A 16,359-nucleotide genomic window follows, 5' to 3' on the forward strand; every position below is an offset into this window, starting at 1 on the left:
CCCTCGGCCATATTTCAGGGGCCAACTCAGGGGGCCCCACAGCCTGTCCAGGTCACACAGCCGGCTGGAGGCCGAGGTGGAAGTTAACGAGAACGCTGGGGGGTTCTGTCCATTCCCCAGTGGGTCCCCAGCTGTCCCTCTCCATCCTCACCTTCTGTCTCACCACCTCCTCAGCCCCTCCGCCGAGCCCGAAATACCCCATAAGTCTCCTGGGCCATCTCCTGGCCTTGGTCCACTGCCTCCCTCCCCCACCTCCTGCATGCACTTGCTTAGGTCACCCCCATCCCTAACTTCCCACGGCCTCTTCCCGGTCACTTTCTGCTCACCACTCCGTAGGTTCTGGTGCTGCCACCATGCGGCCTCCTTCCCACTGCCTCCTCGTCCTCAGCACAGGGCTGCTCTCCTCACTCTGCTGCTCCTCCATGGTCCTGGCAGTCCCGCTCTCACACCCCGCCCCCTGAACTGTGGGAGGTGCCACCACCCCCTCTCCAGCCACATGAGATCCAAGTGTGGGCATCTTCAAGGTTCCTCCCTCCTCACCCCTGACATCCTGTCCATCCTCACACCCTGCCCCTCTGCCTCCTCAGTGACTTCCAAACCACCCCTCCTCTCCGTCCACCCAGCTGCTCCCTCACTTGAGCCTCACAAAGCACCTGCTGGGATGGGACCCTTGCCTCAGCTTCCATGCTGAACACCTGCCTCTGCCTCCCCTCTGACCTCTGACCTCTGACATCTTCTACGTGGCCCCCATGGCCTCCAAGAGGAAATCCAAGCTCCTTAGCCTGGCTGAAAGGATCCTTGCAGTCTGCTCCAGTTCATTCATTTGCTCACTCACTCATTCATTCATTCAACCTCCTACACGTGCCCAGCTTGATAGAGGGTCAGTGAAAAAGAGGGAGACCCTCAATGGGATGGATTGACACAGCGGCTGCAACAGTGGGCTCAAGCATAGCAATGACTGTGAGATGGTGCGGGACTGGGCAGTGTTTCGTTCTGTTGTACACAGGGTCGCTATGAGCCAGAATCAGCTTGACGGCACCTAACAACAACAGCAATGAGTGCCCAGCCCAGGACTGGCACTGCTGACTCGGGGCTGCGTCAGCCGAGACCCACGGGGTGGGAGTGGGGGGCTCAGCATCTAGATTCATTGTGGTGTAATCAGAGACCTTCTTCCAGCTCTCTTCCCACCCTGGAGAACAGCTTTCCCCCGACCCTCCTCAGACCCAACCTTATCCTCCGTCCCTTTCTGGGTACCACTTCATGGGGAACTCCATGAGGGCAGGAGCTGTCTGACTCCTCTCCCATCCCAGGGCCTGGCACAGACCATGTGTGACCCTCACCCGTGGCGACATGACCAGCGTGGTTCCCCTCTGCCCTGTGCCTCTGGGATCTTAGCAGGGAAATCAGCAGGCATTCTTCCCCAGTGGACGTCCTCCCTCCCTGCCTCCCTCTCTCCACAGCCCCAGACGCTTTCTTCCCAAGGGGAAGTTCCATTTCTAGAGAACAGAATGTTAAACACACACACAGAGTTTATTTGTGCTCTGTTCTCCCTGTCCTGCCACACCCAGGTTAAAGGGGATGTTTTCAGTGTTGTTTCCAAAGCAGCTCTCTGTGGTTATAGCATGTGTACAGGCAGAAACGGATTGTCATGGGGATGCTAGGGGAGGAAGCAACGATGACAAAAGACACCGCTGATGAGTGAGTCACTGTGTGCTGCTGGAACGTGCTGAATGGCCCGGGCCACAGGGCTCCCGAGGATTATGTGAATGTTAGATTTCTGTGTGTGCAGCTTAGAGATGAGGGTTGACATCATCACAGATGGTCGAAAGAGCACCTCTGGATACTCTGCTATTTAAAAGACAATGGCAGACAGACAGCCTCTGGTCATGCTGGAGTGACCGGGACTGGGCCCATCTGGCCACCATAAGCAACTAGAAAACAGCAAAATGTACGAAACAACTGCTTTCAGACATGGGACCACAGGCAGCTCAGTATTGAGAGAAGGGAGCAAATGAAACGAGTTCATGGTGCCTCAGCTTGCTGCCTGAAGACAACTTCTGGACCATAGACAGGGAGTGAGTACCGTGTAGAACGGTATTCTCACTGAGTTGAGGAGACAATGAGCAGAGAGGCAGAGACAGCTGGAATTTGTAAGGCAGAGTATCAGAAAAGAGAGCTATGCAGAGAGTTACAGAGGCCCTGGGTGGTGGAAACGGTTCACGTGCTCTAACTGAAAGGTTGGTGGTTTGAGTCCACCCAGAGGTGCCTTGGGAGAAAGGCTTGATGATCTAATTCTGGAAAACTAGCCATCGAAAATCCTGGAGCACAGTCCTACTCTGACACACATGGCTTGCCATGTGTTGGGATTGACTCGATGGCAACTGACTTATGCAGAGAAATAGCTCCAGAAACCTGCACAGGGATATCTTTGACTAGATACTGAGCCACCTAGACCGAGGGAATTTCACACAGCACCTGACGACAACAATCTTGACAGAAGCAAACTGCCTCATCTCTCTACTGTGAAGTGGCTGGTGGGTTCAAAGTGCTGACATTCTGGTTAAGCCAAACACATAACCGTTACACCACCAAGGCTCCTTCAGGAATGCAGTAGAGCCCCAAAATGATCATGCCTTATTAGCAGGACTAGACTAGCCCTAGAGTGAAAGATACTACAGATCTGCTTTAACCAAATATAAAAACAAGCCTCAAAAAGATTATGCTGATCCATAAATAGGTTGCTGGCCAAAGCAAAGTCCAACACTCTTTAAAGGAAGATAAGAAAATCCAGCATTCATCAACATAAAATTTACAATGTCCAATGTCCGATAAAAAAATTACTAGTCATGAGGAGAAGCTGCATAATATCACTCATATCCAGAAGAAAAATCAGTGAATAGAAATAGACCCAGGAATGACAGCAATGGTGAAATTGGATGACAGTTACCTTAAAATAAAATAGCCGTTGTAAATATATTTAAGTATTTAAAGGAGAACAGAAACATAAGCAGGAGAGATATGGAACACATACAAGAAACCAGACAGAACTTCTAGAGATTACATATACCATGCTTGAGATGAAAACTTCACTAGAAGGTGTTAGCAGTTTGCCATCAAGTTGATTCTGACTCATAGCAACCCTATAGGACAGAGTAGAACTGTCCCATAGGGTTTCCAAGGAGCAGCTGGTGGATTCAAACTGTCAACTTTTTGGTTAGCAGCCAAGCTCTTAACCACTACCCCACCAGAACTCTGTTGTAAATATGTTTAAGTATTTAAAGGAGAACATAAACATAAGTAGGAGAGATATGGAACATATAAAAGAAACCAGATGAAACTTCTAGAGATTACATATACCATTCTTGAGATGAAAACTTCACTAGAAGGAATTAGCAGGAGATTAGGTACTGCAGAAGATCAGAGAACTTAAACAGATAACAATAGAAACCATTCAAACTGAAGCATAAAAAAAAATAGTGAGAAAAAAGAAACAAAGAGCCTCGGCAATTTGTGGTGTGAGATAGTTGATTGACAGACAGATAGATACCAACCCATAAAGGGGATGGGGAAGAGGACTGAAAAATATTTGAGGAAATAATGGCTGAAATTTTCCCAAATTTAAAAATGAAAACTACAAACCCCCAATTTCAGCAAACTCAGTGAACCCTAAGCAGTATAAGCACAGTGAAATCTACCAAGTCCATCATAATAAAACTGCTTAAAGCCAGTGATAAAAAAGAAAATCTTGAAAGAAGCAAGAGAAATAAAACACATTATGTACATAGGAATGAAAGAATGACTACAGACTTTTTATCAGGAACTATGCAAGCCAATTTTTCTTTTTTTATGCAAGCCAAAGACAGTAGAACAACTTTTAAACGCTGAAAGAAAACTGTCAAACAAGAATTCTACACCCAGCAAAAATTATTTTAAAAAATGAAGGCAAGACTGCTAATGGGTATGGGGTTCACTTGTCCCTGACCTCCAAAAGCAGAAATTAGCACAGATGGGGGACCAACCACACACCTGCTGAATTAACCAAGGACCCTTGAATGCCAGCACCCAAAAGTGGGGGCTACGGCAGGGTTTTATCAGGGGAAGGCATAGCAGCCTGTGCTTCACGAACTCTCTGTGTCTGCTGATCAGGAGCTGGACTGGAGCTGGTATGACCAGGCAATAGCCCAGGCAGGAGAGAGCAGCCTGAGCTAGGCCTCCCAGGGGCAAGGAAGAGGGGCCACACATGCTGGAACTTCAGTCCTTCACTTGTACTTTTGTTTGTTCATTCACTTAACAATTATCTACTAGTGCTTGGTATGTGCCAAGCATTGCGCAGCCCAAAGAGGGCAGAGGGGAGTCAGTGAAGGTATTTAAGCCACAGGGAACAGTCATGTCCCAGTCCGGATAATTCTCCACAAAGCTCCAGGTCCTCTGGCCGGGGTGAGCTCAGGAAGGAAAGAGGCTCAGTGGCTGTCGGGAGCCAAGAGCTCAGTAGCACCAGGTGATGGGGACGGGCAATGACCATGCTTCCCGCCACTGTCAGCAAGTGGCTTGGGCTTAGCTCACCAGGCAGCTTAGCCACCTATCAGCTGGCCAAGGAAAAGGTCTTAGGGCTGGCAGGTAGGTGGGCTGGCTCTGTGCTGCCTCCCATCCAGCCTGGTCTAGGCAGCCTCAGAGTGATAAATAGCCCTTACATTGTACCGTGACCGGGGCAATGAGGGTGCAGAATTTAAGGAGTGCCAGAAAACTCAGTAATCAAGATAAATCACATTTTAAAGCAATTCTTTAAAAAATCAAAATTAGTGCAAAAAATTCATGATGAACAAAATGCAAAGTTTTAAAATAATTTTTATTGTGCTTTAAGTGAAAGTTTATAAATCAAGTCAGTCTCTCACATAAAAACTTATATACACCTTGCTACACACTCCCAATTACTCTCCCCCTAATGAGACAGCCCGCTCCCTCCCTCCACTCTCTCTTTTCGTGTCCATTTCACCAGCTTCTAACCCCCTCTATCCTCTCACCTACCCTCCAGGCAGGAGATGCCAACATAGTCTCAAGCGTCCACCTGATCCAAGAAGCTCACTCCTCACCAGCATCCCTCTCCAACCCATTGTCCAGTCCAATCCATGTCTGAAGAGTTGGCCTCGGGAATGGGTCCCATCCTGGGCCAACAGGAGGACTGGGGGCCATGACCACCAGGCTCCTTCCAGTCTCAGTCAGGCTATTAAGTCTGGTCTTTTTATGAGAATTTGGGGTCTGCATCCCATTGCTCTCCTGCTCCCTCAGGGGTTCTCTGTTGTGCACCCTGTCAGGGCAGTCATCGGTTGTGGCCGGGCACCATCTAGTTCTTCTGGTCTCAGGATGATGTAGTCGCTGGTTCATGTGACCCTTTCTGTCTCTTGGGCTCGTAATCACCTTGTGTCCTTGGTGTTCTTCATTCTCCTTTGCTCCAGGTGGATTGAGACCAAATGATGCATCTTAGATGGCTGCTTGCTAGCGTTTAAGACCCCAGACACCACTCTTCAAAGTGGGATGCAGAATGTTTTCTTAATAGATTTTATTATGCCAATTAACTTAGATGTCCCCTGACACCATGGTCCCCAGACCCCTGCCCCTGCTACGCTGGCCTTCAAAGCATTCAGTTTATTCAGGAAACTCCTTTGCTTTTGGTTTAGTCCAGTTGAAAATGCAAAATTTTAAGTAAAGACAGGATTTGGTTGTTCAGCGTCTTGGAATCACTCTTAATGACCAGCACCGCTTGCCCTGGGAGTTGATTCTGACTCGTGACAACCTCACACGTCAACATAGAATTGTGCTCCATACGATTTTCAAGAGCTGATTTTTCAGAAGTAGATTGCCAGGCCTTTCTGCCTCCTTAAATATCCAAGTAGGTAAATGTAAAAATGGCATGGGGGCAGTGTCTGACCTGCAACTTGACAAGGGGAAAGGAGAATCAAGACCAACAGCCCCAGGCTGATTCCTGTGAGATGGAGGTCAGACATGCCTTCTCTCTCTGCCAATTACCCACCCTGACACCAACCATCCCTCCCACGGCACTATCCGCTTCTCTCCTGGGTTGAATGGTTCATTGCAATGGCTCCACACAACTCACAGACCATACTCACGATTATGGGGTTCATTAGTGAAGTAACAGGCTACAATCCAGGATCAGGAACACTCAGGATACAGTTCTTCCATCAGGACAGCCTCTTCCCAGCTGTGCTTGCAGGCACACCTCTCCCTGGCCCTCAGCCTCTCCCCAGAGGCACTCAGCTTTCTCTCTCCGTGGGCCAGGAAGCCCACTGTACTGTTTCCTGCTGCCGGGTCTCTGCTGCCAGGTCCCTACCTTCAGTGTTACAGCTCTCACTCGGTCTCCTGGTTCCGGGAACTTCTCAGTGCAGGGATCCCAGGTCCAAAGGACATGCGGGCTCCTGGGTGTTCTTCCTTGGTGATGGTCTGATCTTTTCTTTCCTGCCTCTGGGGTGGCTTATTTCAAGCCCCACAGATGGCAAAGCTGACCAATCCCCTTGGAGAGCTAGAATTACCTTACCTGCACAGTCCTGCCCACTCACCTGGGTGGGAGTTACAAGACCATGGCGAGGAAGACCACACGAAAGCAATCCGTCACACCACAGTAAATCATGGAACTTTGCAGCCAGCTCTTGATTTGAATCTGGTTCCAACACACATCAGCTGTGTGTCCTTGGAAAAGTTAATGACCTTCTCTGAACTTCAGTTTTCTCCACTGTAGGAGAAGCGAATCCTAACTTGGACAAAATGCCCTAAAGTTATTAAATGAGGCATGCCGTAAGGCATCCATCCTAGGACCTGGCACAGCAGGTGTTCAGTAAGCAGGGGACATTGCCACTATCCCTGGAGGAAAGTGGCAGAGCATCACGGTGGTCAGAGGAGGCAGGGTTGACTCAAGGTTGGAGGAGGCTCGTGGCTGCAGGTGAGGAAACTGAGGCTGAGCATCACACAGCAGGAGCGTGGCAGCAGCCAGGTGGGGAGGCCCCCATCCTCGCCCTGCGGTGCCCGCTCCCTGAGAAGAGGAGGCAGTGGTGTGGGCGTCAGTGCACTTGGTGGGGCTCCCCCTGGAGAGAAGAGCCGGACGGGGGTCCCAGCTGTACTGCCCTCTCGTTCCAGGCTGCCGTTTCCACCCGGGGACCGAGTGACCTTCAACGGGAAAGAATGCCTGTGCCAGAAGTGCTCCCTGCCCACGTCGCTGGGCAGCAGCGCCCACCCGTCCCAGGGCCTCCGGAGTAAGTGGACACTGATCAACGTGGTGGGGGGCAGTGGCCTTGGCAGTGCCTGGCAGGGCTGACCACACTCCGTCCCAAAGCCTGAATCCAGGAAAAGTATCGGTGGCTACGCAGGAAAGGAACCCGAGCAGAAGTCTCGGGCTCCATGTGCTGCCAAACCTTCGCGTAGGCTGTCCCCTCCCTTCTACCCCCTCCCCGCCTCCTGCATGCCTCTCCTGTTTCTGCCTCCGATTTCCACACATACATTAAGGCCCAGCTCTCACCTGCCTCCTCCAGGAAGCCTTCCTGGACTCCTCCTGGGCCTCCAGCACACACATGCGGCAGCACACACATGCGGCAGCACACACATGTATGTCCACCCTGTAACTCCAGGGTACCCCATAGCCCTTCAGGGATGTCTTAGAAGAGCCCTGAGTAGTGACCTGTGGCTTCCGTGGGGCAGGGGCCCTGGGCTTCCCTGCAGCATCACCCAGGAGCTAGACCAGGTGTCAGCAGACGGAGCCAGTTAGCAGATGTGGGGCAAGGCGGGAGCTGGGTGGGAGCAGCGGTGCCGGTGGTCCCCAGTCCCAGCAGCTGTGACATAACCAGTGCAGGGGCCGCGTGCTTGGGACAGACCCGGGCTAATACTGATTTCCAGAGGCAGCCTCTTTCTCAGGGTTGGTTTCCTAAGTGCTGTCTGCATGTGGACAGGCTCTAAAGAAGGGCTTCCCCTCCAGCCTTCGGGAGTTGTGAGATGGCATCGTTTCACTCTGGAATGGAGTGGTGGCTTCACCCCCAGGGAGCAAGCTTACAGCAGCTGAAGGAAAGTCCTCCGTCCAAACACTTCCCTCCAGTTGACACCCGAACGGGGCTGGGGCTGGCTGAGTTTTTTAGAATTTATTTAAAAATAGTACCAGTATCAGCTGCCGCCAAGTCAGTCCTGACTCCTGGGGACCCCATTATGCAGCTAGAACTGAGCTCCACAGGGTTTTCAGTGGCTGCTTTTTCAGAAGTAGATTGCCAGGCTTTTCTTTTGAGGCACCTCTGGGTGAGCTGAAACTTCCAACCTTTCAGTTAACAGCCAAGCAGGTTAACTGTTCACACTACCCAGTAGCACCATTAAAATTAATCCCGAAAGAACAACCACAAGATCTACAGCAAAAAAAGGAGGTGCAGCGGCATTCGTTTGCACGGTTTGTCCAAAGGCTTCCTGGCAGCAAAAGCAAAAAGGGAAACAGGCTGAACTAGACTCATTACCTGGGATTTCTTAAAATGTTGGCAGAAACATTCTGCCAATGTAAATTCATTTTATAATGGCAAACTTGCCTTTTGGGAAAACAAGTGTCCCCATGACCACCAGGGAAACTTCCCCTCCTACCTCCTCCAGGAAGCCCTCCTGGCCTCCTCCCAGTCCTCCCCTCCAGCAGACACACACATCTCCACCCAGGTGATCCCATTTCTATGCCTGGAAAAGGCTAAACCATATTCCCCAGCTTGTGGCCCCTGTGTCAATGTCTGCTGACTCCTGTCTCCTGCCTCCTTTCATCCCGAGCAACCTTGCAGGCAGGAATTTTCTTCTTCTCCAGGTGCAGAAGGGTCCTGAGCCCAGGGGCGTGGGCATGTCTGGACTGCATGTCCAGCTCAGGGTGGTGGGGCTGAGGCTCCAGCCAAGGTCTGTAAACTGTCTGGACTCCGCCCTCCCGCCAGGAGCCCCACTGCTGTGACCAGACAGGCCTCTGAAGGTGCCTGTGCTCTGAAACTCCACACACGGAGTTCTAGTAGGTGGGGCCAGTGGAGATGCTCACAGCCCCGTGTGAGTGGGCAGGAGGGCTGCTGGGAGGAGGGGCAGGGAACAGGAGTGAAGCTGGGGAGGCTGAGACCTGAGGGCAGTGCTCCTCTAAAGCCACACCTGGAGCTGATGGAGAGCCACAGATGGCTATTAAGTGAGGAAGTGCTGACTGAGGTCAGTCCTGTTAGGAAGATGAACCTGAGTGGTCCAGTTGGCCCGGCAAGCATGCGGGCCTGGGGGCGGGGCTGGAGCTCGTTTCCTGTGAGTGGATGGAAAGCTTCAGGTGGTTGCCTCCATCAAAGGCGTGGGCTGCCCTTCCCTGGGGGAGTGGAGAGTGACTGGCTGTTCAAGTAAGAGTGAAGCTTGGATCTGGAGGCTCTGAGCTTTGCTCTGTCACATGGTGGTGGCTGGACCTGTTGCTTAGGAATAGGAGAAACTCAGGCTGGGTCGCCCACACCCTCTCCTGAGAGGGCCCCCTCCAACCCCCACCCCAGCTCCGGCACCTCTCTTCATGCCTGGGGTTTCCCACAGTCCTTCCCGACCTGACCTACCCACTGGCACTCTGGGTGGGGGTCTTTGCCTCTGTCCTTAAAGCACAGCCCTGCTGTGCTCCCCTCCCCCCAGCTCTCCCTTCCGGCCCCCTGCCAGAGCCCCTCTGGCTCCCCAGCCCCGAACTTGCTGCTGGCCCGGAGCCTCCTAGAAGCCCGATATTGTGCCGATTGAGGCAGCTCCGAGCCCAGCACCCATGCTGGAGCCCCTCACCCATTGTCTGTGCGGCCTGGCACAGGGGTAAGCAGTGGGCAGGCAGGGTGGCATGGAGGGGAAGCTGGAGGTGGGAAAGATCGGGGCTTGGACCAGGGCTGGAAGGAAAGAAGCTCTGTCCAAGCTGAGGAGCCCCGGAGCCTGTTCTCTGTGGCTCCATCCACTGGGGGCCTGGCCTGGCTGCGGCGTGGGCAGTCTTGGCACACCGGGGACCCCAGGGATGCGCAGATGTGGGGTTCTGTAGCCAAGGACGGGGCTGGGGTTCTCAGCTCCCAGAGACTTGGGGGTGCTGAGTTCTGTGGTGTGAGGCTGTACCGCACCCATGTGCTCAGGGCACAGGTGATGGGAGTGGAGGCCCAGACCCCCTGCTGGCCCAGGAGCTGAGTCCACAGCTGCCTGGGAAATAGGAGAAGCCCCCTCCTGCTGTGTGGCGGTGAGGATGAAGGAGACAGAGATGCGTGAAAAGACACCAGGGTGGGCCGGGGGCTCATGGCAACCTGGTATGTTGCGGCTTGGCCCGTCAGACGCCCCCTCACTGCCCCCAGCCCCGCACACCCACCTGTGGTACAGTTGTGGGTCTCTGTCCCTGGTTTAATGGGGGGCCCAGCCTGCTGGAGCATGGACCTGACCTGGCTACTTCTCTCCCAGGGGGCCCGCCCCGTCTCGTTCCATAGTGAAGTCACATGCTGGGTCCACTACTTCTCAGTCACTTCCAGTTTATACCCAGTCTGGTTCCTTCAGACCCAGCTTGGCCCATTTTCAAAGGTGAACCCCAGGCTTGGTTCTAAGCTAACCGCCTCTCCCCTGAGCTGAGAGTCCTGGGCTCCCACCTTGGGAGAAGTGGGAGGTCTGACTCGTACCCAGCCGCCTCTGAATCCAGCAGAGACCCAGGATGACTGCCAGGCACCCTCAGGTCCCACGGTGAGTCAGTGGCCCAGCTGAGCTTAACCCAGTCCTTGCTTTCTGCATGACCACGCCTTCTGGAAGAGCAGGGATTGTGGGAAACCAGGAAATTGCTTGGAAGGTTCTAGAAGGGTCACTGGGGGAAATAGGGCCAAGCCCGCCCGTGGCTGTTGATGACAGAGCCAGGCCAGGGTGGGCAGCAGCCTCTGGCCCAAGAGAGAAAGCCCTTCCCAGTGACCTACTCCTGACACTGGGGACCCTGAGCCACACCCTCTCAGGGACACCCCCGTGCTGACAGACTTTCCCAGCAGGATTGTCACAAACACCTCGTGCAGCCATTTGCAAAGCCACACAGAGCTTCTTTGAGCTCCAGAGCCACAGGGAAGGATGCTTGCTGTTTCCATGGTGATGCTGGGTTCACTCCTGCACGGTGCTCTGGTCTCTTCCTGCGTTGGCTGCTCACTGTGGCGCCCGCCTTCTGTACCCCCAGTTTACAGGGAAGAGTGGGTGGTGGGCTGGGCGGGAGGCCCGATTCCCTCCTACAAATCACAGGCACAGGGCAGCTGGGACTTCGGGTCCACCACAGGCAGATGGGCCCTCCCTTGGCCTGCGCCCCATCCTGGGGTGCAGAGAAGTTGAGACAGACCCTCCCTGGGGGTGTGCAAGACCAGGTGGGGCGGGGAGGCCAGCAGCTGTCAGGACACCCCCAGGGTGTCACACAAGTCCGATGATGCTCAGAGCAGAGCAGGGCTATGTCAGGTACAGCCCCTCCCTGCGTGGTTCACTGACAAAGCCCCAATTTCCGGGGCCTGTACTGTGTGAGCTTCTGTAAGCCTCTTCACAACTCCCCGAGGCCAGCACGATATTATCCCAACACATGTGCCCGTTTCACTCCTGGGGAGGGGCTGAGCGCCTATCCCTGTCCCTCACCCACCACACTCTGCTGGTGCACACAGGGGCCACCTGGGCTCCCAGCAGGCCCACCTGGCCCTACCCACTCTCTGATCCCCACAGTAGGGGGCCATGTGCACATGTGGAGCGGCACCCCGGCCTCTGCCCCCTGGCCAAGTTGTGATAACGAAACCTGTCTGCAGACATCACCACATGTCTCAGGGGGTGGGGGCAAAATGGCCACCAGATCAGAACCCTGGGGTAGAACTGGCAAAAGGTACCTATGATCACCTGTGACATGAGCAAGAGCTGAGAGTCAGCAAGGCCAGGTGAACCCAGAACAGGGACCAGCTGAACACCCTGGCCTGCGGGGCCTGGAGGGGAGCAGGGAGGGGCTGTGCCCCGAACTTAAGAAGAGGGGGGTCCTCTTACCTGCTTCCCAGTCCTCCTCCCTCCATCTCTACCTTCCCTGCCTCCCTCCTTCCCCTGACTCTGGAGTGTGAGTCCGCTCTTGGATCGTTTTTCAAAGTGGCGTGTGAGAATTTAGGAAACCTAGAGCTTGACCAACACTTCTGTGGGTGTTAAATTTGTTTTTCTTAAAAAAAAAACGGACCCTGGCCTCTGCTAAAGAGGAGACTGAAGCTCACTTGCAAACTGTTTGCTGAGCCCCGTTTGCAGGGCCCACGGGTGGCTCACAGGGGCCTCCCATCTGCCGTGGGGAGACGTGGCCCCAGAGCCCACCTCCTCCTTCGCATCCTGGGCAGAGGCTCCCTGGGGCCCCGCTGGCTGGGAGCCTTGGCCCAGCCCAGAGCCATCAGTGGCTCAGGGGCTTCCGCAGGCTTGACGCTCCACCGGCCTGAGCGCTGCCCCGTGTCTGCTCATCTCCACCAGGCTGAGGTGGGCACGGGGGCCGGGCGGGGCCCAGACCGGGCTGGGTGCAGAGCAGAGCTGCAGGTCACTTCGGGGAGAGTGTGTGGTGCGCCAGCTGGATTGTGGAGGGAGGAACCCCCGCTGGCCCCCGGCCCTGTCAGACAGGCCTACAGGGACTGGGCTGTGTGTCCAGTGTCTTGTGTGTGGGCCTGGCTCAGAGATCCAAAGACAGAGCCCAGCCAGGCAGGCAGGAGGACTTCCTGGAGGGGCATCCTGGGTAGACGGGAGCAGAGGGGTCTCAGCCCTCTCTCACGAGGCACATGGCTCTTAGGTGGGCATACCGGGACACGGTTAGTTTCAAAGTTCTACCTTCCAACAGAGGATGGGGGCCTCCAGGCCACAGGGACCCTTCCTGAGGCCCCCTCCTCCACCTTCCCCCACCCCCCACCTCCTGCCTACGAGGGCCTTGCCCCCAGGGCACCTGATGCTGGATCTGCTCCCTGCCCTCTGCTGCAGTGGCCCCGGCCCTGCACTGAGCGTGCCTTCTCTCTTCCAGACTGTGGAGGCTGCGGCTCAGAGATCAGGAACGGCCAGTCCCTGGTGGCTCTGGACAAACACTGGCATTTGGGCTGTTTTACATGCAAGGCCTGTGGGAAGCTCCTGAGCGCCGAGTACATCAGCAAGTAAGTGGGTGGGGCATCCCAATATTGCAGGCCAGCTCCTTGTCCAGGCCATGGGGGGGGGACACGGAGTACATTAGCAAGTAAGTGGGTATGGTCACCCCAACATTGTGTGCCCCCCTCCTTGTCCAGGCAGTAGTAGGAGGACAGGGAGTACGTCAGCAAGTATGTGAGGTTAACTCACCCCGACAGCGTGGCCCCGCTGACCAGGCGGTGGAAGGCTCGGCCTTTGTGATCCTCCTGCAGGCTGGGACTGGCCTTGGCCAGGGGAGGAGCCGCACCAGGGCCTGGGTACTGGGGGGCCCGGCCTGTGTCCTCCCACTCTTCCTTGCTCCCAGCACAGTTTGCAGAGAGACCCCAGTTCCCTTTTTTGTTGATTTAAAAGAAAACGGTGTCAGCGCCTGCTCTTCTGACAGTAAAATGCCCCTGGCCCTGCCCCAGGCAGCCCCGCCCCCAGGCAGCCCCAGTGGGGAGAGCTCGTGAACCAAGAAGGCAGGTGGTCTGTGCATGGAGTGGGCTAAGAGGTGCTCGGCAGCTTGGCTGTGCCGGTGTGAGGGTTCTTGGTGGCCTGAGGGGCTGAGCCATGGCCGTCAGTGGTCGGTTAACGTCCTGGGAAAGAGCTGCATAGAGCTGAACATGTAACACACGCACGTGCACATATAGACCACACGCTCTGACATCCACACGCAGTGACGTGCACACCCACGCACATGGACACATGCTCATGCACGCACATGTGCACATACAGACCACATGCACTGACATCCACACCCACGCACATGGGCACACACTCACACACACATACACATACAGACCACACGCACTGACATCCACACACTGACGTGTACACCCATGCACCACACGCAGTGATACATGCATGCACACACAGATGCATGCACACAGAGATACATGCCCATACACATTCACACACGCACTCACACACGCACACAGGCTTACATACATATGCGTGAACACAGACACAGATGCACACACACACATAGGCACATGCATACACCAGACACACATGCACGTGTGTGCACAGACACACACGTTCACACAAAACCACATGTACTGACACATGCCCACACACATTCACACATGCACAGATACACACAATGCACGTATATAGACCCAGATGCACACAGCACACACATGTACATGCACACAGCACACACATGCACCTACCCACGCAGACTCACACATGCACACACACGCACACACACACGAATGCCTGTGAAACTGGGGAAATCTGAATAAACATTCTAGCTCACAAGGTTACCGCTGGGGACTCTGGGGAGAGGTGTACCCACTCTCTTACGGCTGCATGTGAATCTACAGTGATCTCAAAATCAAACGTTTTAAACCAAAGTCCCCAAACCAAGGTGAGCTCACAGCCAGGCTGGGACAAACTGCAGGGAAGGGTGAGCCCCGGCCGTTCCACTGGGTGCTGCTGCCACGTTGCGGTAAGGGAGGGAGGGGTGAGCGAGTCAGGGGACGCATCCCAGGGACAGAGTGTTTTAGACACGGTGCCCAGCCCATTAAAGCGAAGCTGGCCCCGAGGTGCAAGCTCACCCACACCATCCCTGCCCGTGGGTTACCTAGCAGCCTCCAGGACCATCCCAGCATCAGCGAGAGGGCAACAGTGTTGCCATGGAGATGTGTCCCTGAACCTCCTGGGTTGGCTGCAGGGACCCTGTTAGTGGTGTGCCCTGAGATCAGTGGGTTTTCAAGTAGACCCTAGGTCCTGAGTGCTGTCCTGTCCTCCTCCCTGAGAGAAGACCCATCTGAGAGCCGTGAGTGGGTCTCGGCCTTGGTCAGAGGGGCGCCCCGTCAGCCTCTGCAGCCCAGCATGCCTGGCCCCACAGGGCCTCCCCTTGAGTGGGTGGTGTCCCTGTGACCAAGCAGAGGTCAGAGATTCGAGGGAAAGAGGGCAACACCCACTCAGACTCTGGAGAGAAACCTCACCTTCTGTCCACACCTGGGTGATCCCAGAGCGTCTTCAGCAATGCTGGGGGGAGACACACTGGAGTGGTGGGTGCATACCTCTGACCTCAGCCACCCTTCGGCCAGTGCTTGCCGTGCCAGGGCCTGGCCACATCTTCTCTTGTGTAATGCTTACAGAAGCCCCCACTCCATAGAAGGGGAAGCGGAGGCTTAGAGAAGTTAAGGGACTTGCCCAGGGTCACACAGCCAGCCAGGACATGGCATTGAGTCTGTCTCAACCTCCTGTTATTGTTAAAAGTTAGGTGCCGTCAAGTCGGTTCTGACCCATAGTGACCCTGTATACAACAGACCGAAACACTGTCCAATCCCACACCATCCGCACAATCATTGCTATGCTTGAGCCCATCGTTGCAGCCACTGTGTCAGTCCATCTCTTTAAGGGTCTTCCTCTTCTTCGCTGACCCTCTGCTTTACCAAGCATGAGGTCCTTCTCCAGGGACTGGTCCCTCCTGATAATACGTCCAAAGTACGTGGGTCAAAGTCTCACCATCTCGCTTCTAAGGAGCATTCTGGCTGTACTTCTTCCAAGACAAACTTGTTTGTTCTTTTGGCAGTCCATGTATTTTCAATATTCTTCGCCAACACCACAATTCGAAGGCGCCAATTCTTCTTCGGTCTTCCTTATTCACTGTCCAGCCTCTGCATGCCTCCTGGTGCCACCATAACAGAGATGCCACAAGCAGGAGAATTTAAAGAACGAGAATTTATTGTCTCATAGTTTTGGAGGCTGGGGGTACAAATCTGGTCAGCTTTAGGGAGGTTTCTCACTTGTCGGTAGCCCCAGGATTTTCTTGGGTCTGTCTTCCCCTGTGTGTCTCTGTATCTATTCTCCTGTTTTTATAACTCAGAAGTGATTAGGTTTAGGACCCACCCTACTCTAGTACAATCTCATGAATGGAACGAAAGAAAAACCCTATCTCTGTACAAGGTCACGTTCACAAGTACAAGGGTCAGGACTTCCACGTAACTTTCTGGGGGACACATTTCAGTCTATGATGAAGTACAAGCCTGTTCACTTAGCCACGCCCATAGCACTTCCCCACACTGAGCATGGAACCTCGGTACCTCAGTGCCACTCCAACCCTCCTTCCCCCATTTGCACTGCCGTGGGACCTATTGTACCGTCCTCAGGATGAGCATAACTGCTGTTACCTTAGCTCCTGCCAGACGCTGTGCCGACCCTCCCATCAACAGCCCTGCAAATGAGCTTGCCCAGCCT

General features: G+C 54.4%; 1 protein-coding gene across 1 annotated transcript in view; it reads left to right on the top strand.

The window, feature by feature from the left end:
* Positions 1-16,359, top strand: part of ABLIM2 (actin binding LIM protein family member 2) — a 148,411-nt gene that overhangs the window by 22,740 nt on the left and 109,312 nt on the right. Inside the window, exons 6-7 of the mRNA XM_064286332.1 lie at positions 7,147-7,262; positions 13,013-13,139. Coding sequence (XP_064142402.1) covers positions 7,147-7,262; positions 13,013-13,139 — 243 coding nt within the window. The remainder of the gene's footprint in view (positions 1-7,146; positions 7,263-13,012; positions 13,140-16,359) is intronic.

The sequence above is a fragment of the Loxodonta africana genome, chromosome 5, assembly GCF_030014295.1.
Source record: "Loxodonta africana isolate mLoxAfr1 chromosome 5, mLoxAfr1.hap2, whole genome shotgun sequence".
NCBI classification, from domain to species: Eukaryota; Metazoa; Chordata; class Mammalia; order Proboscidea; family Elephantidae; genus Loxodonta; species Loxodonta africana.